We start from the raw sequence: 25,741 nt of genomic DNA, 5'->3' as shown, positions 1-25,741 counted from the left end.
ACATGATTACAATCGAGCCATCCACAGTGTACAGAGACACGATAAAGGGAATACCGTTTAGTGCAAGAGAAAGTCCAGTGAAGTCAGATTAAAGATAGTCCGAGGGGCTCCGATGAGGTGGATAGTAGCTCATGACTGCTCTCTAGTTGTTGAGAGGATGGTTCAATTACAGATCGACTGTCCCGGATTATAGACTAAATTAATCTGTAAACTAAAACTGGTGTTTAGGGTCAGGACCCTCCTTCAGTCTTGATTATATAATTTCACGATGAGTCCAAACACTAAGTTGTGGGTAGAAGTGGGCAAAGGGCAAAATACAGAGTGCAGAATATTGTTTCTCGGCATTGTTGAGCATCTGTTCCAGAGTCAAAGTCCGATGTCCGCAATGGGGTAGAGGTGAATCGGACAGCACCCTGACAGTTTGTTGTTTTTTGTTCCAGATTCCATCACGACAGCACAATGGCGCAGCGGTAGAATTGCTGCCTTATGGCACCAGAGACCTGAATTCAACCCTGTCCAAAGGTGCTGTCTGTACTGAGTTTGCACCTTCTCCCTGTGACATATGTAGGTTAGAACTGGTGTATGGGGTGATCGCAACATCGAGCGGATTCAGTGGGTTGAAGGACCTGTTTTCACGCTGTATCTCTAAAGTCCAAAGTGCGCACCAGGGCTTGGTTTGCTCTGCTCCTGACCAGTTACACAGTGGGGTCAGTGAGGCCCTTCCAAATCACTCCTCGTGATGGTCATCGACTCTGGGCCTCTATCGCTGGAGTTTAGAAGAATGAGAGGGTACTTCATTGAAACTTACCAAATTGTTAAAGTTTACCAGGATAAAGTGGATGTTGAGAGGATATTTCCACTTGTGGGAGAGTCCAGGACCAGAGGCCATAGCCTCAGAATAAAAGGATGTATCTTTAGAAAGAAGATGAGGAATTTTGTTAGCCAGAGGGTGGTGAATCTGTGGAAGTTATTGCCACAGACGGCTGTGGAGGCCAAGACATTGGGTATTTTTAAAGCAGATATTTGACAGGTTCTTGATTAGTGCGGGTGTCAGGGATTATGGGGAGAAGGCAGGAGAATCGGGTTGAGAGGGAAAGATAGATCAGACATGATTGAATGATGGAGTAGACTCGATGGGTCAAATTGCCTAATTCTGCCCCTCTGGTCTTATGGACTAGTGCACTATCTATTGTATATAAATTTGACTTGATTGTGGTTATGTATGGTATATCTGATCAGTTTGAATAGCGTGCACAGAAATAAAAGCCCTTTGGCTGTACATGTGACAATAATAAAGGTAAACCTTGTGTCTATTGGGGGGATTGGCTACGTGCGGAGCGGGAGGCGGGCCTCTGCGCCGGGGGGACGGGATAGAGGGTGACACCAGGGGGGGACCGCCCGCTCCGCCACGCCGCGCAGCCCGGACCGCATTTAGCGAGGCACACGGCAACGGCGGCCTCCCGGAGCAGCTCTCGCTGGGATCGCGCAGGTACGTGAGGCCGGGGACTGAGAGGCGCCGCTCCTCACCCACCAGGCCCTGACGGTCCGCCTGCCTGACGCCGCAGCCGGTGGGTGCGAGGCCCCACCGCTCGTCTCTCAGGCCTGGGCCCCGGGCTCCGGGCTCCGCCGTGTGAGACAGCGGGGTGTGCCGGCGGCTGCCGGGCGGGCGGGGAGAGGCCACGGGGCCGGTCTGTCGGCGGGAGGCCCCGGGGTGGGGGAGGTGGGAGTGAGGTGAGGGCCCCGCCGTGTGCGGCAGCGGGGTGTGCCTGTGCCGGCCGGCGGGCGGGTGGGGAGAGGCCACGGGGCCGGGCCGGGCTGTCGGCGGGAGTGAGGTGAGGTGAGGTGAGGGCCCAGCTGCCGCTCCGGGCACCCGGACTCGATGCCGGGCGGCCATGAGGCGGGAGCGTGGCCGGGCCCGGCTTCACGCCGTCTGCGGACTCTGGATCCCGGCTCTCACTCCCATCAGAGTCCCCGGGATCCCCAGCCCTCGCTGCCCAGCCCTGCCCCGGGATCCCCGGCTCTCACCCGAGACCCCGGCCCTCGCTGCCCCGGGATCCCCGGCCCTCGCTGCCCAGCCCTGCCCCGGGATCCCCGGCCCTCGCTGCCCAGTCCGGGACCCTCCCCCGTGTCCCTGCGGGAACTCCCTGGGCTGGAGGTCGGCGCCGACTCTCCTTGTCCTTTCCTCCGGCGGGCAGGACGCGTGGCGGGGGCCGACGAGTCGCAGATGCCCTTCTCCTCGATGTGCGGGCCGGGGGCGCCACTTGCTCCCCGGGAGGGAGGGAGGGGAGGAGAGTGAGAGTATTCCAGGTCCGTTCGCTCCGGCTGGCGGGGGCACACAAAGGGCGGTGGATAAAGACGCGAGGGTGGTGGCTTGGGGAGCGAGGGTCGACTGTGGAGCAGAGTCGACTGTTCCTGTCCTAAAAATATCATCAATCGCATATATCATTCGGAACAGCAGCAGACACTTTGGCCCACAAGATCCGTGCCGAACATGTTGCTAAATTTTAACTAATCTCCCCTCCCTGTACGTGATCCATATTTGTCTATTCCTGGTACATCCGTGTGCCTATCTAAAGGCCCCAAACGCCAATATTTTATCTGCCTTCAGTAATGTAACTTGTGGGAAACTTTGTTGAACGGGTTGGGGCTGGTCCTTACACGATGGGCTGAATGACTACTCGTTCCCGACTACTCCGATTCTTTCTTGTTTTATTAAATGCTACATTAGGTTGGTGTCTGATGCACCGTTCGTGTACTTGGTTTTTACGATTGCTGTGCACATTAAGTTCCAACTCTTCACCACCCCCCCCCCCCTCCCCCTCCCCCTCCCCCTCCCCCTCCCCCCCAAACAGGCTGACACATAGCACAGCTGGTAGAGCTACTGCCTCACAGGGGCAGAGGTCAGCTTTCATCCTGACTGTGGGTCCTGCCTATGTGGCTTTTGTACGTTCTCCCTACGACCGTGTGGGTTTCCTCCAGGTGCTCCGGTTTCCTCCCACTATCCAAAGATGCGCGGGTTTGTTGGTTAATTGGCCACTGTAAATTGTCCTTCGTGTGTAGGGAGTGGATTAGAAAGTAACATTCAACTGGAATGAAAGGGTGATCGATGTTTGTTGTGTTTCAATGGGCCGAAGGGCCTGTTCCATGCTGTATCACTAAACTTAATTGCAGAGAGTTATAAATGTAAATTGAATTAAAGTTTCATGTTCTTTAGAGGCAGCCATTATTTTTAAGAACAAACTAATTTAGACTTTACAGTTGATTCCTGTGTCCAGTTTTATAAACTGCAGTTTTTATATCAGAACTTCAACTATCTACAAGGTTATTTCTGCATCTTTTTTAGTGCAGAGATTTATTTATCTCTTCTTGGCCATCCAGTAAATCTTTAATACTGTGTGTTGCTCAAGAATGCTTCCTGAGCGAGCAACAGCCAGTGTCAAGACTGTAGAGGGACCTTCAATGCTATCTTTGCAAATTCCTCCAAATCCATCTGCAGGAGAAACTAACCTGCACCAGCACTTTTAAGTGGGCATTGTTTGTTGCCTGGCATCATACCCCTGAAAAGTTACTCTGTTCTTGAGCCCTGTCACTAAAGAGATCGCTCGGTGGACAGAAGAAAAGACTCAAGGCCATGCTTCAAGGCTTGCTGGACAAAAAAATGCAACAGCTTCACCGTCTGCCTATGCTGTCACAAAATGGAGAAGGAGCATTTGAATTAGCATGAAGAACTTCAGATCAAAAGTACACAAGCCTACAATTTTTTGGTTATTATTGTAACGTGTACTGAGATACAGTGAGAAGCTTTCTTCACATGCTATCAAATCAGAACTATACACAAGTACAATCAAGACAGACTCAAGTAGGTAGAGTGAAGGGAAAGATAGAGTATGGAATATAGTTCTCGGCTTTGAAGCACAACAGTTCAACAGTAAGGACAAATGGAGTGCCCATCTCCCAACTGCCAACCTGCCCGTATCACCAAGGAGCCTCTGCCCCATGTGTGGGTTCCATATCCATGCCATCCATCGCCTCTGAAACCACAGTGTTGGAATGGAAGCAAGTTATCCTCTAGCAAAGGACTGTCTGAGAAGTACAGATATATTCCAGCCTCGTGTACTTCAACTTTGTGTAATTCAAATTAGCATTTATTTACTGTTACTCTGTTTGAAAAGTTACTGTCTGTTTGTTAAGTGGGATCATCAATAGTCGGTGGAGTGCAGTTTGACAACTTTAGTGTTCACATGCACGGTATGAAGCAATTTGTCCAGTCCACTCTGTATTTAGGGTGGTATAATTCAAGGAATTTAAACTTGTGTAGCACGTACAGTATTCAGATTAGATCATCGTTAAATAAAAAAATTAAATCCTCCATAGACTGGATTAAAATAAAATTAAATTAAATTAAATCCTCCTGTTGCTTCTTGAGGGATTCTAGTTTACTGCAGTCTTTTATACGTGGTCCACAGGAGACCCAGACGGCATAGATTTACATTAAGCAAGGTTGCATCATCACTTAATCCTTCCAGCTGCAATGCTGTACGGCTCCTCCAGTAAGCTTCCTGCTGGAGTGGATCTAATGTATAGGACAGAGAGAAAACTCTTCGATTACAACGCCTCCACTCCAGTGGTAAGATTGCCCCCGACTCTATTGAGCTGTAGAATGTAGGTGACACTTAGTTTAGTTTGGATACAGTGTGGAGATATCACTGAAACTGTGCTGAACAATGAACACATGTATCCTCGTTCTATATTATCCCATTTTTGTATCCTAAGCACGAGGGGAAATTTACAAAAGCCAATTAACCTACAAACCTGCATGTGGAATGTGAGAAGAAACTGGAGAAAATCCATGGTCACAGGGGAGAACGTACAAACTCTGTACAGGCAGCACCTGTAGTTGGGATCAAACCTGGGTGCTATGAGGCAGGAACTCTGCCAATGTGCTGCCTAGTACTTGCAATGTATGTGCAAACTGGTTCACTAAAGCATGTAAGGGAATGAACTTGCACTCAACCTTTGCAGACACCAAAATCTTCTATCAGCCTGCCTGTGACTGTCAACACCAGAGGTCCACGATGTGATATTTAAAAACATGGACAGCTTCCTAATCCCAATCTGACTGATTGAGGGTTGCCACCTAATAGTTAAGGCAAACATTGGTGATGAAAATTACCTTCAATGCACTTGAACAGCCTTTGGTTGTCTGAGGAAAAGGATCTTTGATGATGTAGAACACATTTTTCGGTTGCATTGATTGCTGTCGTACAGCACACTTGTAAGAACTGGCATCTGAAAAGACCAAGCAGATTCTGTCAATGTTGACTCAGTTAAATCCATCGATTCCAAAATCAGCATTCACTTCCAAGCCAAGTTGCAGTCATTTGATGAACAGGCAATGTTGTTCGCATGCCTGACACGGGACTCTCGACACAGAAACTCATCTGAGCTGTATCCCAGCAAAAGCTCACCAGAGGGCAGAGGAAATGGGCCCCAAAGCTTTCCTGACAATGAATGGCAAACCCATTGACTTGTGTTGATGACCCATTAATGTAGGTTTAAGTGGCCAGGCAAAGAATGGTACGTGGGGCGACCAGATGCAACAGGCCTATATGGCCAGCTGCAGTTGGAACTGAAATTGCGCCGAAACCAGGCATCTCTTGCATATCGATATACATAATGTACCTAACTGGGGATTGTACTTGTGTATGGCAGTATTCTTCATGATATGTATGCAAAAAAGAATCTCGTTTTACCTTGGTACATGTGATAATAAAGGAACAATTGGACTTAACACCAATCCTTGACCATGACGAGTGCAGATGGAGAAGGAGCATTTGGGATGGCATTGAGAACCGTGTGTATAAGTTTGGAATGCAGTGAATTGCAGTATAAATGATGTTATCAGTGACCCGTCTACCCACAGCTCACCTATGGCAGAGAGTGAGGCTCCCATGTTGGGCTTATCACTCGGCTCAGACACTGAGAATGGATTTGCCCTCTGATTTAAATCTTTTTATTTGAATTTCACAGCAATTTGCATACATACAATGATAACAGACAGTGACAGTCCCTCTGAAGAAGATTATGCACCATGAATTGTATGCTAGTGATTAATAACTGGTTCCAGTTTGTTGCAATAATTATTTTAAATGTGCTTTTATTGGGAATTGTTGCAATAGTTTCTGTTTCCTCAATTCTCCAAGCATTGGACAAAATTGCATTTATTTGCTTTACAATTGATTGCTTACTATTTGATGTGCTCCCCCTTCAACTTTGGGTGCCGCATCGTGGTAAGTCAATATTCTGTTCAGATTGGAGCATTTTGCACCTGTAAGGCCGTGTTTTCTTTACCTGTAATTGATTTCAGGCGAGATAGAATGAGAGAATGTGATAATTATGCTAATTTGTTATAAGTTTAGAAGGAACAGAACAGTAGAGCACAGGAGCAAGCACTTTGGCCCAAAGTATCGATGCTAAATATGATGTTGTTAAACTCTCCACCCCGTATTCCTTCATTCCCAGCATTTCTATGTGTCTCAAGAAAAGCCTCTTCAAAGCCACTATCATAACTGTTTACGATAGTCTCCATGGGTCTCCCTTCAGCTTCTGCACTCCAGAGAAAACAATCCAAGGCCTTCGCTCCATAGATGCTGCTTCACCCGCTGAGTTTCTCCAGCATTTATGTCTACCCAAGTGTGTTCAATTCTTGTGGCTAAGACCCTCTGATTACTTTACTTTAGACTTTAGTAATCCAGGCTCTTTGGCCAACCGAGTGCATACCGACCATTGATGAGAGATTGGAGGGGGGAATTTTTCAATCACAACATGCTGTGATCAGCGGAACTCAGACCTGTGGTTGAAGTAACGGGTGGCACAGTGGCGCAGCAGTAGAGCTGCTGTTTTACAGTGCCAGAGGTTCAACCCCGACTATGGGTTTGCTGTCTGTACGGAGTTTGTACATTCTCCCCGTGACTGCATGTTTTTTCTTTGGGTGCTCTGGTTTCCTTCTGCACTCCAAAAACGTACAGGTTTGTAGGTTTATTGGCTTTGGTTAAAAATTGTCCGTAGTACGTCGGATGGTGTTAGTGTATGGGGTGATCGCTGGTTGGTGGACTCGGTGGGCCGAAGGACCTATTTTCACGCTGTATTTCTCAAGAAACCCTTTAAACTAGCACTATCCTATAAAATTGGAACATTTTACAATTTAATCTGGGCAGCATTCTGGTAAACCTTTTCTGCACCCTCTTCGAAGACACTGTTCTCTAAATGTGGCTTAACCAAAGTTTTATAAAAAGAATTAACACATTTCTCATTCTCTTTCAGGAAGCGTCATTGTGTACCAAAGAAATGGTGATGGAGAAGCCAAGTCCCCTGCTTGTCGGGCGGGAGTTTGTACGGCAGTACTATACTTTACTGAACAAGGCACCAGACTTCTTGCACAGGTACTCATTTCAATATCTTAAGATCATTACATCTTTTGCAATTATTCGGATAATAATTTTGTATAAAGCTGATGCCACAGAGTTCAGACAGTTGTATTTTCAGCTCCATTACTGTTGGTGAACCATAAAGTGCTGAAGTAACTTGGGTCAAGCAATGCTTTGAGTTAGGACCCATCTTCGGTTACTGTTGGTAAAATAATGTTTGCCATGTGCCGGGTGAAGTATCAATAGTAACTATTTTAAGGTTGTGCCCAGTTTTAACTACAGCTGAAAATATTTGCTCATATTGATGCATTGGAAATCAGGAAGTAAATTATACTTTTAATTGAAACATATTGCACATGTAATAATAACATGGCTTTTCCACAATCAAAATTTATTTCTGGTGATAGTTCAAATTTGTCCAAGTATGTGACATCTTAACCCGACTGGATTTACTTTTTCCAGTTACATTTCTATAGCGACTTCCACCATTTTAAAGTGTTTCCAAGAGCATATGAAAATAGAAGCAGGAAATCGTAAACTAAAACCGGAGTGCTAAAAACACTCAGCAGTCAAATATTGTTTGATGAAAGAGAAATGGTTACATTTTCAGGTTGGAAATCCTTCCTTAAAACTGGAAAAGTGAAAAGTGTGGATCTTCTCCAACTTGTGACGTGGTTCCATTCCTGAGAACTGGTTGTGACACAAACAGTTTGCAAATCGGACATGTGGATTTATTGAAACAAAGACAACATATCTAAACAAAAATATAGGCCAGCCGGGCGCAACATACGGTTAAACCAGGGTTGTGTTTCAACCAGGGTGTTTAACTCAATCTTTCAGTTTCTCTACTGGATAGAAAGATTAGACTTTAGAGATACAGCGTGGAAATGTGAGTAAAGGTTTAATTTGCAAGAGAATGGGGTTGAAAAGGAAAGATAAATCAGCCATGAATGAATGGCAGAGTATACTTGAGCCAAATGGCCTAATTCTGCACCCATGACCTATGAACCCCCTTGGCACCCTCTCTTCCTGTCTATAATGTGGTGAAGAAGAATTTGTGCAAATTCTTCTTCACCACACCATAGGCAGGAAGAGAGGGTGAAGGAGGTTCAAAGATTTTGTAAAGATTGTAAATTGTCTCTTATAAGTAGGATAACGCTAGTGTATGGGGTGATCGTCGGTCAGCGTGGACTTGGTGAACCAAAGAATCTGTTTCAGTGCTGTAACTAAACAAAGCTAAACATATACTGCATCAAAGGAGCCCTGGAGTGCATGTTCACAGATGCACACATGGGTAAAATACTTCCCTGTAATAATTAAGGTGTAGAATACATACACTCCCAGTGTTACAGCAGGTCAGGTGACGGAAATTCACACATCACCACCACAACATCTGAGATAGGAATGATTATTTGCTCTCAAGGAATTTATCAATTTTTGTTTATTATTCAAATCTTTTTTCTTGATGCATTTGCAGGCGATGTGGATTTGTGTTACAGAAATTACAATATGGACAGCTTCCTAGTGCCCTAGCATGGTCTGTTTGATTCTGTGGGGGACTTGTGTTGGAACTTTACTTAACATTAGTTGGCCCATATAACCATATAACCATATAACAATTACAGCACGGAAACAGGCCATCTCGACCCCTCTAGTCCGTGCCGAACACATAGTCTCCCCTAGTCCCATATACCTGCGCTCAGACCATAACCCTCCATTCCTTTCCCATCCATATAACTATCCAATTTATTTTTAAATGATAAAAACGAACCTGCCTCCACCACCTTCACTGGAAGCTCATTCCACACAGCTACCACTCTCTGAGTAAAGAAGTTCCCCCTCATGTTACCCCTAAACTTCAGTCCCTTAATTCTCAAGTCATGTCCCCTTGTTTGAATCTTCCCTACTCTCAGTGGGAAAAGCTTTTCCACATCAACTCTGTCTATCCCTCTCATCATTTTAAAAACCTCTATCAAGTCCCCCCTTAACCTTCTGCGCTCCAAAGAATAAAGCCCTAACTTGTTCAACCTTTCTCTGTAACTTAGTTGCTGAAACCCAGGCAACATTCTAGTAAATCTCCTCTGTACTCTCTCTATTTTGTTGACATCCTTCCTATAATTAGGCGACCAAAATTGTACACCATACTCCAGAATTGGCCTCACCAATGCCTTGTACAATTTTAACATTACATCCCAACTTCTATACTCAATGCTCTGATTTATAAAGGCCAGCACACCAAAAGCTTTCTTTACCACCCTATCTACATGAGATTCCACTTTCATGGAACTGTGCACAGTTATTCCCAGATCCCTCTGTTCACCTACATTCTTCAATTCCCTACCATTTACCATGTACGTCCTATTTTGATTTGTCCTGCCAAGATGTAGCACCTCACACTTATCAGCATTAAACTCCATCTGCCATCTTTCAGCCCACTCTTCCAACTGGCATAAATCTCTCTGTAGACTTTGAAACTCTTCTTCATTACCCGCAACCCCACCTATCTTAGTATCATCTGCATACTTACTAATCCAATTTACCACACCATCGTCCAGATCATTGATGTACATGACAAACAACAGTGGACCCAACACAGATCCCTGTGGCACCCCACTCGTCACTGGCCTCCAACCTGACAAACAACCATCCACCATTACTCTCTGGCATCTCCGATTCAGCCACTGTTGAATCCATCTTGCTACTCCACCATTAATACCCAACCATTGAACCTTCTTAACCAACCTTCCATGAGGAACCTTGTCAAAGGCCTTACTGAAGTCCATATACACAACATCCACTGCTTTACCCTCATCAATTTCCCGAGTAACATCTTCAAAAAATTCAAGAAGATTAGTTAAACATGACCTTCCAGGCACAAATCCATGTTGACTGTTCCTAATCAGACCCTGTTTATCCAGATGCTTATATATATTATCTCTAAGTATTCTTTCCATTAATTTGCCCACCACTGACGTCAAACTAATAGGTCTATAATTGCTAGGTTTACTCTTAGACCCCTTTTTAAACAATGGAACAACATGCGCAGTACGCCAATCCTCCGGCACTATTCCCGTTTCTAATGACATTTGAAATATTTCTGCCATAGCCCCTGCTATTTCTACACTAACTTCCCTCAATGTCCTAGGGAATATCCTGTCCGGACCTGGAGACTTATCCACTTTTATATTTCTCAAAGGTGTCAGTACTTCCTCTTCTTTGATCCTCATAGTTTCCATAGCTACTCTACTTGTTTCCCTTACCTCACATAATTCAATATCCTTCTCCTTGGTGAATACCGAAGAAAAGAAACTGTTCAATATCTCCCCCATCTCTTTTGGCTCTGCAGATAGTTGGCCACTCTGACTCTCTAATGGACCAATTTTATCCCTCGTTATCCTGAACGGCCCATGGTTTGTATACAGTGGGCACTTCTGGATGCCATTTCATAGGAAATGCCTGACTATCATGTAAGGAGGCACATAAGTGATTTACAAGGTTGTGGCCAGGTCTGGACCAGAAAAGGCCGAGGAGAAACTTATTTGAGATGCATAGGATTAAGGGACTGAGATGAAGTGACAGCATGTATAAAATTATGGGAGATATAGATAGTTTAGATTGCAAGAGCCTGTTTCCCAGGGTGGAAATGTCAAAGAGGAGTGGTCAGAGCTTTAAGATCAGAGGGGGTAAGTTTAATGGTGATGTCAGGGCAAGGTTTTTTTGTTACACAATGGTGGGTGCTTGTAATACGTTGCCAGGGTTGGTGGTCAAGGCGGATATGATAGTGATGTCTGAGGCTTTTAGACAGGCATGTAGATATGCAGGAAATGGAGGGAAATGGATGTGTGCAGGCCGAGAAGATTAATAATAATAATAATAAATTTTATTTAATGGGCGCCTTTCAGACATCTCAAGGACACCTTACATAGTAATCGGAATAAAAACATATAATCGGAATATAACAAGTAATAAAGACATCACAGAGACACATTAAAAACAGAATTCAATCCAAAAACAGAAAATCAAAAACACAGTGTGAAGAGAGAGCAGCGGCAGCCAAAGCGCGCCAGCGTCCACTCTCTCTTCACGGCAGCCATCTTGGACACAGACCTACAGGACTACAATTAGACAAAAAAATCATCCCCCCACCGTGGATAGCACTGTGGAGGAAGGCACAATGTCCAGTCCCCATCCCATGTTCACCCCAAAGTCAGGCCTATTGAGGCCACCGCAATTGCCTCTACGGAGGCCCGATGTCCCTGGCCGTTCTCACCGGGTGGTCTTGCCCCGGCGTCGGGAGAGTCCTTTCGGCGGATGGGCCACCTGGAACGGCCGCTTCCTGGTTGGAGCCCGCGGCTGCCGAAGCCGACAAGGCCGCGCCGGTTTGGAGCTCCCAGGCTCCCGATGAAAAAGTCGGCGCCGCCTCTCCGCACCGCCGCCTCTCCGCTCCGCAGCCCGGAGATGTTGCTCTCGGCGGTCCAGCTCGCCAGAGCTCCAGCACGGCGACCCAGGCAAGGCATCGCCCGCTCCAGCGCTCCAACGCTCCAACGCTGTGCCGAGGCCGAGGTGCTGGGCGGTCCCCGCCAGGAAACGGCACTCCAAGCCCGCTGGTAGGCCACGAGCAAAGATCTTATAAGATCTTTGGCCACGAGGACGGGTCGACGGGCAGCCCGGAGAAAAGGCTGCCACACCGACCAGGTAGGGACCTAGAAATAAAGTTCATTAGTTCATCTTGGCAACATGGCACAGACATTGTGGGCTGAATGGCCTGTACTGCACTGTTCTACGTTGCATGTTTCTCATTTAAATGGTTGTTAGGAATCTGGAACTTGCGGTCTGAAAGGGTGGTTGGGCAGAAATGCAACTGGTTTTTGTGTACTTGAAATGATGTGTGCAGCGGAGCTGGGAGCAGGGTTGCCTTTTCCCAACTGATGGAGACACGATGGGCCGAGTAATGGCTCGCATTGTTAATTTTCTGACTTTCTAAATATGCTCAGCAGTGTAAGCATAAATAGTGTGCTGTTGCATATGAGCACATTACTCAAAAGCTAAACATTAGAAATTATTATCTCAATGGGGTTAGGTTAGGTAAGGGGGAGGTGCAGCGAGACCTGGGTGTCCTTGTACACCAGTCACTGAAAGTTGGCTTGCAGGTGCAGCAGGCAGTGAGAAAGCTAATGGAATGTCGGCCTTCATAACAAGAGGATTTCAGTATAGGAGTAAAGAGGTTCTTCTGCAGTTGTATAGGGCTCTGGTGAGACCACATCTGGAGTATTGTGTACAGTTTATGTCTCCTAATTTGAGGAAGGACATCCTTGTAATTGAGGCAATGCAGCGTAGGTTCACGAGATTGATCCCTGGGATGGCGGGACTGTCATATGAGGAAAGATTGAAAATTCACTGGAGTTTAGAAGGATGAGGGGGGTCTTATAGAAACATATACAATTATAAAAGGACTGGACAAGCTAGATGTAGGAAAAATGTTCCCAATGTTGGGTGAGTCCAGAACCAGGGGCCACAGTCTTAGAATAAAGGGGAGGTCATTTAAGACTGAGGTGAGAAAAAACGTTTTCACTCAGAGAGTTGTGAATTTATGGAATTCCCTGCCACAGAGGGTAGTGGAGGCCACTGGATGGATTTAAGAGAGAGTTAGATCTAGGGGCTAGTGGAGTCAAGGGATATGGGGAGAAGGCAGTCACGGGTTATTGATAGGGGATGATCAGCCATGATCACAATGAATGGTGGTGCTGGCTCGAAGGGCTGAATGGCCTCTTTCTGCACCTATTTTGTATGTTTCTATGTTTCTAAAAGGGCAAAGACCCAACAAAAGCTGGTGCCCTTCATGTATGATACAGAGCTTATTGTTTGCTATCATCAAATGTGTCTGTCCCAATAGAATCATAGAAAATCCCAGCGCAGCCACTGGCGATTTGGACTTTCGTGCTCATGCTAGGTGTTTAAAAATCACTCCATTACTCTTTCTCTGAAATCATACATATTTTGTTGTTTTTTTCACCACTTTCTGAAAGTTATTTTAGAAGCTGCTTCGATCCTTGCTGGCCTAGTGTAAATTTAGGCTGAGTAACATACTGCATATGAATCCCAACATTTATGTAAATATCCTTTTTGAGATTAAATGGCCAATTAATTATTCCTTGGAACACAGGAGGCAGAGTGGGCACCCAGAGAAAACCCATGCGCTTATAGAGAGAACATACAAGCAGCACCCGTAGTCAGGATTGAACCGGGTCTCTGGCGCTGTGAGGCAGCAACTCTATCGCTGCACCACCGTGCCTCCCCTTTAAATTTTCTTAAATACATTCTGCAATAGATATCTGAAACTTATATTTCATGCTGGTCTGTCTTGCTATTTTAACTTGATTGTCCTATGATTCTATTAATGTTTCAATGGCTGTTTGAGCGGCTGCCCATGTGGCAGTATTTTCTTGAAAGACATGGTGTGTGGGCAGAGTTTGAATAATTTCAATTGTTTGAGAACATTGAATGTCAAAGTCAGCATCATTGCTACAATGCGTAATGTTTCGTGTATCAAGCCTGAGCTAGTGAAGCAACAATTAATTAAATCTCTCCAGTTTGCCAGAGTTAGATATTATACTGCCATCACACTTTAGACAATGTTGTCTACAGTGCCATTACACTGTAGACAATGTTGATTTGAGCAATAGGAGTTTCCAGGACTTTGGCTTGCATTGGATGGCCAAATTACAAGCTAGACTCTTTCTGAAGTATAACAGGTGCCTTTGTTGATCAGACCCTGACTGCTCACAACCGTGGCCTTTCTGTTTACTCTCCTTTTCTATGTCCACTGTGGACGTGGTGTTGATGTGGAACCTCTGTCTGTCCAACATCTGGAATATGGATACATTTAACTTGCAGAAACTCTGAAAGTCTCTGAGTGTAAATGAGAGCACAGATATGCAGTTCATGAGAGTCCATTATTCTCTTCATCCGCGAGGATTTGTTTTGGGACTGAAATAATGTGTAGTTCCTTGGCGCAAGTCAACTGAAAAATTTATTGTGACTGAATCAGGCTTTTCCTGACTAAGCATAATTGAAATGCAAAAACACTTTTGTTGCCAGGGACTGAGATGGAAGAGGGGTGGGTAACAGGATTGTTATCTGGATAGATCCAACCTGGCATGGTGTACAATTCAGTGACGTAATCTATTGATGTCGTGCAATAAGGTGCCTGAGGAGAGGACAGCTCTGTAAGTTGGAATCCAATCTTCCCGATGATTCCGATCTTGGTTCGGTTTAGTTTAGAAATGCCGCATGGAAGCAGGCCCTTCGACCTGCCAAGTCCTGGTCGACTGACCATCATCTATCCTACACGCTAGGGACAATTTACAGAAGCCAATTAACATACAAACCCGCTAGTCTTTGTAGGGAACCGGAGCACACAGAGAGAACCCACGCGGTCACAGGGAGAACGTGCAAACTCCCTACAGATAGCACCCGAAGTCGGGATCGAATCTAGGTCTCTGGCGCTGTGTGTCAGCAACTCTACCGCTGTGCCACTGCCACCCTAATTTGGAATTTGCGCTACTGCTTTTTGCAGTTTTCCTAGTGTAGGAATTATTTTCGGCACTGAAGGAATGTTTAGAAAGTTGACCAGAGGGTAGTGCTGCTGCTGTAATGAAACATTACTATTGTATTGTAATAAGTAAAGTAAAGTATCCTTTATTGTCATTCAAGAACGAAATTTCGTGCCTTGCAGTCATACATATAATAAAATAACAAAAACACACAAACACAAATTTAACATCCACCACAGTGAGTTCACCAGGCACCTCCTCAATGGGATGGAAGGCAAAAGTCTTAGTCTTTGTCTCTTCCCTCCTTGTTCTCCCTCTGCACTGAGGCGATCCAGGCTTCCGATGTTGTGACCCCGCCGGGTAATGGGAAGTAAGTCAGTCCCGCGGCTGAATCCGAGCTCCACGAACGAGCCGGTTCAAACTTGGTGGCCCGGGGTGGTTGAAGCTGCCACTCTCCAGTCCAGCGGACGAAGGTGTTGTTGCGGTAGCTCCGGGAAAAAAAAAACAGGTCACCAACCTGTGACCAAAGGCGAGCTCCTGACGATGTATATCTGTGACTTTAGAAGTGAAACAGAATTAAGTTAGTCTCGGCTAGTAATATTGTTGAGTATAAACTTTTTTTCTGGTTATTCCCCACAGTTGCATTTATCTAAGTCTTTCATTGAGGTTAACATGAGTGTCTCTGTGTTAAAACATGATTTGTAACAACATTGCACTGCATTCTGTCCCTTTCAGCAGTGACGTTCAGATTAAAAAACTAGGATGTGCTGTCCTTAAAATCGTTTACGGTAGCACAGACGCAACTGGTAGAGCAGCTGCATCACAGCACCAGAGTCCTGGGTTTGATCCTGTCTTTGGCTGCTGTCTGTCTTGAGTTTGCTTGTCCTTCCTGTGATCTCGTGGGTTTCCTTCAGGTGCTCCGCTTTTGTCCTACACCCCAAAGATGGCCTCTGTAAATTGCTGCTAGTGTCTAAGGACTGGGTGAGAAAATGGAATAACACAAAACTAGTGTGAACGGGTGATCAAATATCGGCATGGACTCATGTGTAGGAAGGAACTGCAGATGCTGGTTTACCCTGAAGATAGACACAAAATGCTGGAGTAACTCAGCGGGACAGGCTGCATCTCTGGACAGAATGAACGGATGACGTTTCTGGTTGAGACCCTTCTGAATCTCTCCAGCGATGCTGCCCGTCCCGCTGAGTTACTCCAGTATTTTGTGTCCATCATCAGCATGGACTTGTGGGCCGAAGGGCCTGTTTCCATGCTGCATTTCTAAACTAAACTTTGCTTGACCAATGTCAAAGAAAGCGGTTGATTTGTAGCATGAGCAAGATTTTTGATGCGTTCTCTCAATATTTTTTACATTTCTTTGTTTGGTTTATGAATATTAGTTAATATTTGCCAAGATATCTCCGCTTTATCTCTTGTTGGCCCACATAAATTCTGTTCCCAGTACCTGGTCAGTATTTGCTACCTTGTTATTTGGAATTTATTGTACATATTACAATCCATGATCGAGAAGGTACAAGTTTATAATGTCAATCTTTAGTTTTGTATGTGGGTTCAAATATTCTGCACTGCTTCAGACTTTAGAGAGAGAGAGAGCGGAAACGGGCCCTTCATCCCTCTGGGACCGTGCCGACTAGCTATCACCACTTACACTAGGGGCAAGTTAACAATTTTACCAAAGCCAATTAACCTACAAACCTGTATGTCTTTGGAGTGTGGGAGGAAACTGGAGCACCCGGAGAAAACGCGCACGGTCACAGGGAGAACGTGCAGACTCTGTACAGACAGCACCCATAGTCAGGATCGAGCCTGTGTCTCTGGGTCAACTCTACAATGCTGACAATAGAAGATGCAAGTTTAGTGCAATCAATGGAGTTATCCCTTTGGAAAGAATGTACTTTCAGCAAGACGCAAGCACAAGACCCCCCCCCCCCCACAGATGTAATTTCAAATTTATGTAAATACCCCAACAATGATCAGTCACAATTGTAGCTCTCCCTGAGAAATTGTTCAAATACTAACAGATGTTTGTGACCTGTTGAATCAATTATACTTTATTGTCACAATGAAATGCTTTGCTTTGCATACAATCTAGGCAGTACACAAGTGTTGTCACGTGTTGGCACCAACAAAGTTATAAAAGTACTGAGCATTCCTATCTATTGCCTGTCCCCTTTGTTCTCGGCGGCCCCCCACACCGGGTCCCCCCCATTGCTCTCGCCGGCCTGTTGTTCTCCAAAAGCGTCCCGGCCAAATGAACAATGATGTACTGCTCGGAACTGACTTCCAGTACTGTTTGTTCAGTTGCTTTGTGTTAATGCCTGAAGACAAATGCCATGTTTTTTATTTATCTTCTGCTTACTCCATGTATGTTTAAGAGGAGTTTTTACTGAGCAATTCCTTCCTACTCCGTTTGCTTTCTCTCCAGCTAAAGTGTGTGACTGCCTTATTCCTGCTTGCCAGTTTTAGAATGTGTGTACCATCTTGCACCCATCCATAAATAAGATTGTCCACGATTGTGTCTAGTTTAGAGATACTGCAGGGTAACGGATCCTTTGCCCGCTGAGTCCATGCCGACCATCGATCACCTGTTCATACTAGTTCAGTATTATCCCACTTTCTCATTGCCTGGTTCGGCTACTTGAACGTCCGGGAGCGGAAAAGACTGCAAAATGTTGTGACCGCTGCCCAGTCCATCACCGGCTCTGACCTCTCCACCATCGAAGGGATTTATTGGAGTCGCACCCAGCATCATCAGAGACCCACACCAGCGTGTGTCGTTTTTCATTTCTCTCTCCTTTATCATATCATGCTTTGTTTAAATATTGTCTTGTGCTGCAGCAAGTAACATTGTCATTGTTCTATCCGGGACATATGACAATAAAACACTCTTGACTCTCTGACACAGGAGGCAATTTACAGAGGCTGATTAACCTACAAACACCCACATCTTTGGGATGTGGGAGGAAACCCATGAAGTTGCAAGAAACCATGCGACCTTTACACAAACAGCACCCGATGTCAGGATGGAACCTGTCTCTGGTTATGTGCGGCAGCAACTGCCCCGGCCTCTGCGTCACCCCAGTGTTAGAGGAAAGAAAGGGGAATTAGAGTATTAAAGAAATCAGTGGATATGTGAGCAAAATGCAGAGTTCTGGAGGAACTCGGGCAGCATCTGCGAATGGAGACAATGTTTTGGGATTGGACCCATTTTCAGATTGATGGAGGGTTCCGACCTGAATTGTCACCTCTCCATTTCCTTCACAGATGCTGCCTGACCTGCTGAGTTCTTCCAGCACTTGTTTCTTTTTCACTCAAGATTCCAACATTTACAGCTTCTTGTGTCTCCATCAATGGACATGTGGTTACAGCTCTGTTTATACATAGTCCCCCCCATTTCAGGGCACCATAATGTTTGGGACACATGGCTTCACGGGTCTTTGTAATTGCTCCAGTGTGTCTCCTTAATGCAGGTATAAGAGAGCTCTCAGCACCTAGTCTTTCCTCCAGTCTTTCCATCACCTTTGGAAACTTTTATTGCTGTTTATCAACATGAGGACCAAAGTTGTGCCAATGAAAGTCAAAGAAGCCATTATGAGACCGAACCAAGAATAAAACTGTTAGAGACCAACTGTACCAAGATCAACTGTTTGAAACATCATTAAGAAGAAAGAGAGCCCTGGTGAGCTTACTAATCACAAAGTGACTGGCAGGCCAAGGAAAACCTCCACAGCTGACGACAGAAGAATTCTCTAAAAATGACTGCTTTCATTTACATGACATTGCCGTGTCCCAAACATTATGGTGCCCTGAAATGGGGGGACTGTGCATAAACACTGCTGTAATTTCTACATGGTGAAACCAAAATGTATAAAAATGGCTTTTATTAAAATCTGACAATGTGCACTTTAATCACATGTGATTTTTTTTCTATTACAAATCTCAAATTGGGGAGTACAGAGGCAAATAAATAAAATATGGGCCTTGTCCCAAACATGGAGGGCACTGTAAATGTGCTGTGTTTTAATTGAAAGATTACCAATTTGTTTGTCTCATTTGCAATAATTCTGCCCACAGGTTTTATGGTAGGACTTCCTCTTATGTTCATGGTGGTTTGGATGGAAGTGGGAAGCCCACAGAAGCAGTGTATGGGCAGGCTGTAAGTATTTGTGATTTTATTTTTTGACTGATTATTATTAAAATGTCATGCAGCAATGGAATAGTTTGTAATTTGTTAATGTAAAACACTGGTGCACTGAACAGATTTGCTTTTAAATTCATTGTGGTATGATTAATGAAAATGAACTGCAGATGGTGGTTTATGCCGAAGGTAGACACAAAGTGCTGGAGTAACTTAGCGGGTCAAGCAGCATCTTTGGGAGAAAATAGACAGGTGATGTTTTGGGTCGCGACCCTTCTTCAGACATTGTGTGTCATTATAGTTTAGTATCATTTCATTCAGTATCATTGTAGTATGAATCGGTTTTGTTTCCCATATTGAAGATATGCGTTTGTAAACACTAGGAAATGGAACATAATTCACCACTGTGTGTGTCAGTATGAATACAATCTTTGTTTCTGATGTCCTTATAGCTGATGTAACACAATCGCAATTAAACACAATCTCAATCACAATAATACTTTATTAGCCAAGTATGTTTTGCAACATACGATCAATTTCATTTGTCATACAGTCATACAAATAAAAAGCAATGGAACACACAAAATAAATTTTAACATAAACATCCACCACAGTGACTCCTCCACATTCCTCACTGTGATGGAAGGCGAAAACAACTTCAATCTGTTCCCTTCTGTGCTCCCGCGGTCGGGGGCCTCGAGCCCTCCGTTGACGGGACAATCTTGACTCCCGTGGCCGGCGGCGTTTGTGCCCTCCGCATCGGGGCGATTAGCTCCTGCATCGGGGGGGGGGAGGGGGGACTTTACCAGCTCTCGGTGGTAAAGTCCGCCGGCCGCGGGTGGAGCGATGCCAGGCAAGGGATCGGCTCTGATATCAAGTCCCAGCCGCTCAGTGGGGCTCAGTCAGTCTGAGGAGGCCTCCAGCTTCATCGATGTTAGGTCGCAGAGCGACCGGAGATACGACCTGGAAACCAATCGCATCTTCAGCAAGGTAAGAAACAAAAAAAAGTTTCCCCCGCCCCCATTCCGCTCCCCCCACATAAAATAAACTGGAGAACATCCACACAAACTTTTAAAACACACTAAATTTTTTTTTTAAAATACGAAAAAACAGACTGACTGTTGGCGGGGCTGCCAATTGAGCGGCGCCTCTGTTGGACATGGTCAATTTTCTTTCCCTCTTCCGTGATCATGTAAAAATAAATGGATCCCGACGCCTGTGTCCTTTTGTGTATTAATCTGCAGTTCTTTATTTCTAGATAAGAATTTCTTTGTTCTGTTTTGGGGCATATATATGACTATAAAACACTCTGGACTGTTGTTGTCGCAGGAGATCCACAAGAAGGTGATGTCCCTTCAGTTCAGTGATTGCCACACCAAGATTCGCCATGTGGATGCACACGCCACCCTCAGTGATGGAGTGGTTGTACAGGTGATGGGCGAGCTGTCAAACAATGGACAGCCAATGAGGAAGTTCATGCAGACGTTTGTCCTGGCACCAGAGGTATGCTAACTTTGGAGAAAAATAATCACTTGCTTTCTGACAGTGTTTTACGTGGCAATAGAGTCAAGAATCGGATTACACGCAAAGTGTTTCACTGTATCTCGGTATATGTGACAACAATCTTATCTTATGGAGGTGTACAACTTCATGAGAACAATAAATTAGGTGAGGGGGGGGAGGGGACCTGAGGGGGTAACTCTTTTACACAAAAGGTGGTAGGTGCATGGAACGAGCTGCCAGAGGAGGTAGTTGAGGCAGGGACTATTGCAAGGTTTAATAATAATAATAATAATATATTATTGTCATTGCATGTCAGTGCAACGAGATTTAGTGTGCAGCTCCACTGATGTACAAGAAAGGTAAATAAATACAATACATAAATAAGCAAGCTGAATTGATTGACATGACCATCTGAGGGAGACTGTCCAAAGGGGGTGGGTGGGGGGGCACTCATTAGGGCCGGTTCAGAGCCGCTATAGCTCTTGGGATAAAACTGTTCCTGAGTCTGGAGGTTCGGGCGTTAAGAAACATTTAGGCAGGTACTTGGAATAGGGAAGGTTTGGGGAGATACGGGCCAAAAGCAAGCAGGTGGGGCTAGTGCAGCTGGGACATGTTGGTCGGCGTGGGCAATTTGGGCCTAAGGGTCCATTTCCCCGCTCTTTAGGACTATGACTCCAATAAACTAATACCAGATTGTTGCAGCACTTACTCCACTACAATCGATGGTCAGCCTTTCATGAACAGCACTCAGTGACTCCAGAGTTGTTTTTTAGTTTTGAAAATGGGATTAATCTAGTGTTAATATTTTTCATTGCTGTGTTGGTGGTTACATTGGAACAGGTTTGTCAAGTTGCGTTGGCACAGGGTGGATGGAGAGTGGGTTGTCTGTGTGCAGTGGACTGTATTATTGCTGCCCAACTTCAGCAGAGCTGCTAAAGTTGTTGACGGAGGCTAACTTTTGTTCTTTTCAAATACGCAGGGTTCTGTTCCAAACAAATTCTATGTCCACAATGATATATTCCGCTATCAGGATGAAGTGTTTGATTCTGACGCTGAACTGGAAGAAGGTAAGAGGTTGCAAGTATATACACAATCAACGTGCTGCAGGCTGAAATATTTTCAGTTTGACATTAAAAAATCCTAATTGATTTTCACATTGGGATGCCAGTTGCAAATAGGAACTGCTTGTTATTTGGAACCTGGAGTTGGGTCAATTATTTGGTCTGTTTATGTGTCACGAGCCGACACCATCCACCTTAACAAAGTAGTAATGTCCAGGCCTAGTTGCCTTTTCGGGGGCTTCAGCATTCCAGCTTCCGGTTGCTGTCTTTTCAGGAACTGCGGGAGAGCTGTGTGTCTGGAACACAGGACAGCACAGGACCAGGCCCTTTAGCCCACAATGTTTGTGCAGAACATGATGCCAAGACCAACTCTCGTCTGCCTGCATACAATCAATTTCCTTCCATTTGCTGCATATCTATAAAATTACAACAGGGCCATGATCAGTTGGGCAAGTGTGGGTGAGGAATGGTGAATGGAATTTAATGCAGATAAATGCAAGTGTTGCGTCAAACCAGGGCAGGACCTTCACAGTAAATGGCATGGCCCGGCCCAGGGGAGTGTTGTAAAACAGAAGGGTCTACGAGTGCAGGTACATTGTTCCTTGAAGCAGTATTATAGGTAGATAGTGTGGTCAAGAAGGCTTTCGGTAAGCTGAAGCACCTGTTCCCATGTTGTATCTCTAAACTAAACTAATCAGTACTTTGCAACATTCCCCTGATCAATCCTTAATCCACCTGAATTCACTGAGGTTGTGGTGTACTCGACCTGGCAGCAACAGCTTGTGTCACTGCTGTGGCCGGATGCCTCTCATCCCTCCATCCCAGGCCCACTCCCTGCCTTTGACCATGCACCTCCCATACATTATCATGCATTTGCCTCACCTTGAGCTTGCTTCCATCCTTGGACCTGGCCCCTCCCCCTTGGTTATTCTGTCTTTATCTTCCTTCCAATCTGTTAGTCTCCTTTGTCTCTCCAATCCCTCTCCTGGCTCCTCAAAGACATCCGGCCACCTCTGTTGTGCCTGACTACTTTGTCAGCAGCATAGTTAATACCTCAAATCATTTTTAATATATACCACAATAGTTTATGGGAGTGTATTCAACAAGGTTTGATCCCAAGCTACAAGCGACGCAGTGCAGCATAGGAGCAGGCCCTTCGGCCCACAATTTCAGTGCCGAACATGATGCCAAGACCAAAGATGGACACAATGTGCTAGAGTAACTCAGCGGGTCAGGCATCATCTCTGGTGAAAAAGGATAGGTGACATCTTGGGTCGGCGCTCTTCCTCAGACTCCTACACAAGGCCAACTCTTACCTGCTTGCACATTATCCATAACCCCTTCATCTCCATGCGCCTATTGAAAAGTCTGAGCGCAGGCTACTCCCTGTCTTAAAGACGAGAGATATTTTTAGGGAATTCCAGAATAGTTAAGGAACTTGAAGCTGTCAGTGATGGGACAAAAATAGATTTGGAAAAGAGACGGATCCCAAATTTGCAGGCACAAAGGTATCATGGTGGAAGTTAAAGAGTCAGAAAGCAAGTCTATTTGAAAATCTGAATATGCATATTAAAATCAAGATTCATTTAATTGGTCAGTGACCACATGAGTGAGAAGTTAACAGCGGTCTGTACATTAATCAAAGCTGCAGGGCTGTACATGCCCTCAGATTTACAGAGTGTGGTTGAAGTTGAGCTGGGTACAGTAGAATAATGGAGTGTTGAGCTAACAAGGCATCGATGAGGGTTTTAGCAACAGGCGAGCTGAGGCTGGGTGATAGAGAAGTGATGGCTTAGGATGTGTGGAGTTCATCACTGGGACAAACAGGTGAGGTGGTGAATAGTCTCTTTTGGTTTCAGATGGTTCATGGGGGGGAGGTGGGGGGAGAAGGAAAAGAGAGTGAGAGATGGAATTGGTGGCAGCAATTGGAAGCCCTGGTAAGGGTGAACTGTTATGATAACTCAAGTGCACAATATAATCAATGCTGGTCAAAAGGGCAGTGTTCCACAATGAGGAGTCTTTCCAGCCAAAACAGGAGCAGGCACCCACAGCTGTCTGGTGTTATAGACAATACGTGCAGGAGTAGGCCATTCAGCCCTTCGATCCAGCACATTCAATGTGATCATGGCTGATTATCCACAATCAGTACCCTGTTCCTGCCTTCCCCCCATATCCCCTGACTCCGCTATCTTTAAGAGCCCTAGCTCGAAAGTATCCAGAAAACCGGCCTCCACTGCCCTCCGAGGCAGAGAATTCCGCAGACTCACAACTCTCCGTGTGAAAAAGTGTTTTCTCATCTCCGTTCTAAATGGCTTACCCCTTATTCTTAAACTGTGGCCCCTGGTTATGGACTCCCCCAACATCGGGAACATGTTTCCTGCCTCTAGCATGTCCAAACCCTTAATAATCTTATATGTTTCAATAAGATTCCCTCTCATCCTTCTAAATTCCAGAGTACACAAGCTCAGCCGCTCCATTCTCTCAGCATATGACAGTCCCATCATCCCGGGAATTAACCATGTGAACTTGCGCTGCACTTCCTCAATAGCAAGAATGTCCCTCTTCAAATTTGGAGACCAAAACTGCACACAATACTCCAGGTGTGGTCTCACTGGGGCCCTGTACAACTGCAGAAGGACCTCTTTGCTCCTATACTCAACTCCTCTTGTTATGAAGGCCAACATGCCATTCGCTTTCTTCACTGCCTGCTGTAGCTGCATGCTTACTTTCATTGACTGATGAACGAGGACCCCCAGATCCCGTTGTACTTCCCCTTAAGGATTCTAAAAATACATCACCCCGAGTGAAGAAATTTATTTGTGTCAACCACTTTATCCTGAAACAAATTATTGAAAATTAGTTGTCATTTAGTTTTATGAATGCTTGACGTCTGAATGTCACTTCTGAGCACGATAGTGAGTCTTTATCTCACATCAGTCTTGACGTCCGTTTAAATTGGTTCATATCTTTAATTCCCCTCTGCTTTTTTAGAGTCTGAAGAGGAAGTTGAGGAAGAGTCGGAAGAGCCACAGCTATCTCCCGAACCCGTGCAGGAAAACACGAACAATACTTATTATGAGTCTCACGCTGTCAGGTAAAAACCTTCAACATTGTAAGTCACGGCATAACAATCATTATTGCATTGGAAAGCAATTAAATGGCTTGAAAGCGCACGTCTCAAATAAGCTTTCCCCCTCTTGCCTGATAGCTATGCGCTTGAGAGTTGGACATTTCCACCTTGAGTAGCGGGACTATCTGCTGTGACTCATGCTCTACTCCACCACTATTCATTGATAGTCTTAAAGTTCAGGTAGATTAATTGCACTTTCCAGCCCTGGGTCACTACACTGAAAGATCACTGCACTATGGGTGCTCACCTACATTTTTAAACTGCTAATTGTTTCTATTTCCATGCTGTTTAGTTTAGATTAGTTCAGAGATACGGCGTGGAAACGGGTCATTCGGCCTACCGAGTCCGTGCCGACCAGTGATCCCCGTACACTAGTCCTAAAAAGGGGATTGAGCAACTAGATCTCCTCAACTTGGTCAAAAAAGGCCCACCAAAATGTAATCGTTACTCTACTCACTCCGACATGCGTGAGATAACCACATGAGGTGTTTGTGCAGTAATCAACCAGAACCAGAACACACTAGGGACAATTTACAATTTTTACCAAAGTCAATTAATCTACAAATTAGTATGTCTTTGCAATGCGGGAGGAACCCGGGGAGAAACTCACGTGGTGACGGGGAGAATACACAGCTGTAATTTTTAAATGGTGAAACCAAAATGTATAAAAATGGCCTTTATTAAAATCTGACAATGTGCACTTTAACCACATGTGATTTTTTTTCTAACACAAATCTCAAATGGTGGAGTACAGAGGCAAATAAATAAATAAAGGGTCTTTGTCCCAAACATTATGGATGGCACTGTATTTTTGTATTTTTGTGCTCTGCTCTGTCCTCTGCTACCTGCATATGTCATTGCTGTATGTTGAGGTGGGGACATACGCGCACAGGAGTCTGCTAAAGATGTGCTAA

At 45.1% G+C, this 25,741-nt stretch overlaps 1 protein-coding gene across 2 annotated transcripts in view; it reads left to right on the top strand.

Annotated features, from left to right (window-relative positions):
* Positions 1–1,362: 1,362 nt before the first annotated feature.
* Positions 1,363–25,741, top strand: part of g3bp2 (G3BP stress granule assembly factor 2) — a 41,083-nt gene continuing 16,704 nt past the window's right edge. For both annotated transcript variants that reach the window (XM_033020055.1, XM_033020047.1), the window contains exons 1-6: positions 1,363–1,489; positions 7,324–7,442; positions 19,070–19,151; positions 20,463–20,636; positions 21,616–21,703; positions 24,689–24,791. In XM_033020055.1, the coding sequence (XP_032875946.1) occupies positions 7,348–7,442; positions 19,070–19,151; positions 20,463–20,636; positions 21,616–21,703; positions 24,689–24,791 (542 nt within the window). In that variant the 5' untranslated portion in view covers positions 1,363–1,489; positions 7,324–7,347. The remainder of the gene's footprint in view (positions 1,490–7,323; positions 7,443–19,069; positions 19,152–20,462; positions 20,637–21,615; positions 21,704–24,688; positions 24,792–25,741) is intronic.

The sequence above is a fragment of the Amblyraja radiata genome, chromosome 1 (assembly GCF_010909765.2).
Source record: "Amblyraja radiata isolate CabotCenter1 chromosome 1, sAmbRad1.1.pri, whole genome shotgun sequence".
Classification (NCBI taxonomy): Eukaryota; Metazoa; Chordata; class Chondrichthyes; order Rajiformes; family Rajidae; genus Amblyraja; species Amblyraja radiata.
This window is presented reverse-complemented; position numbering and strand designations above follow the sequence as displayed.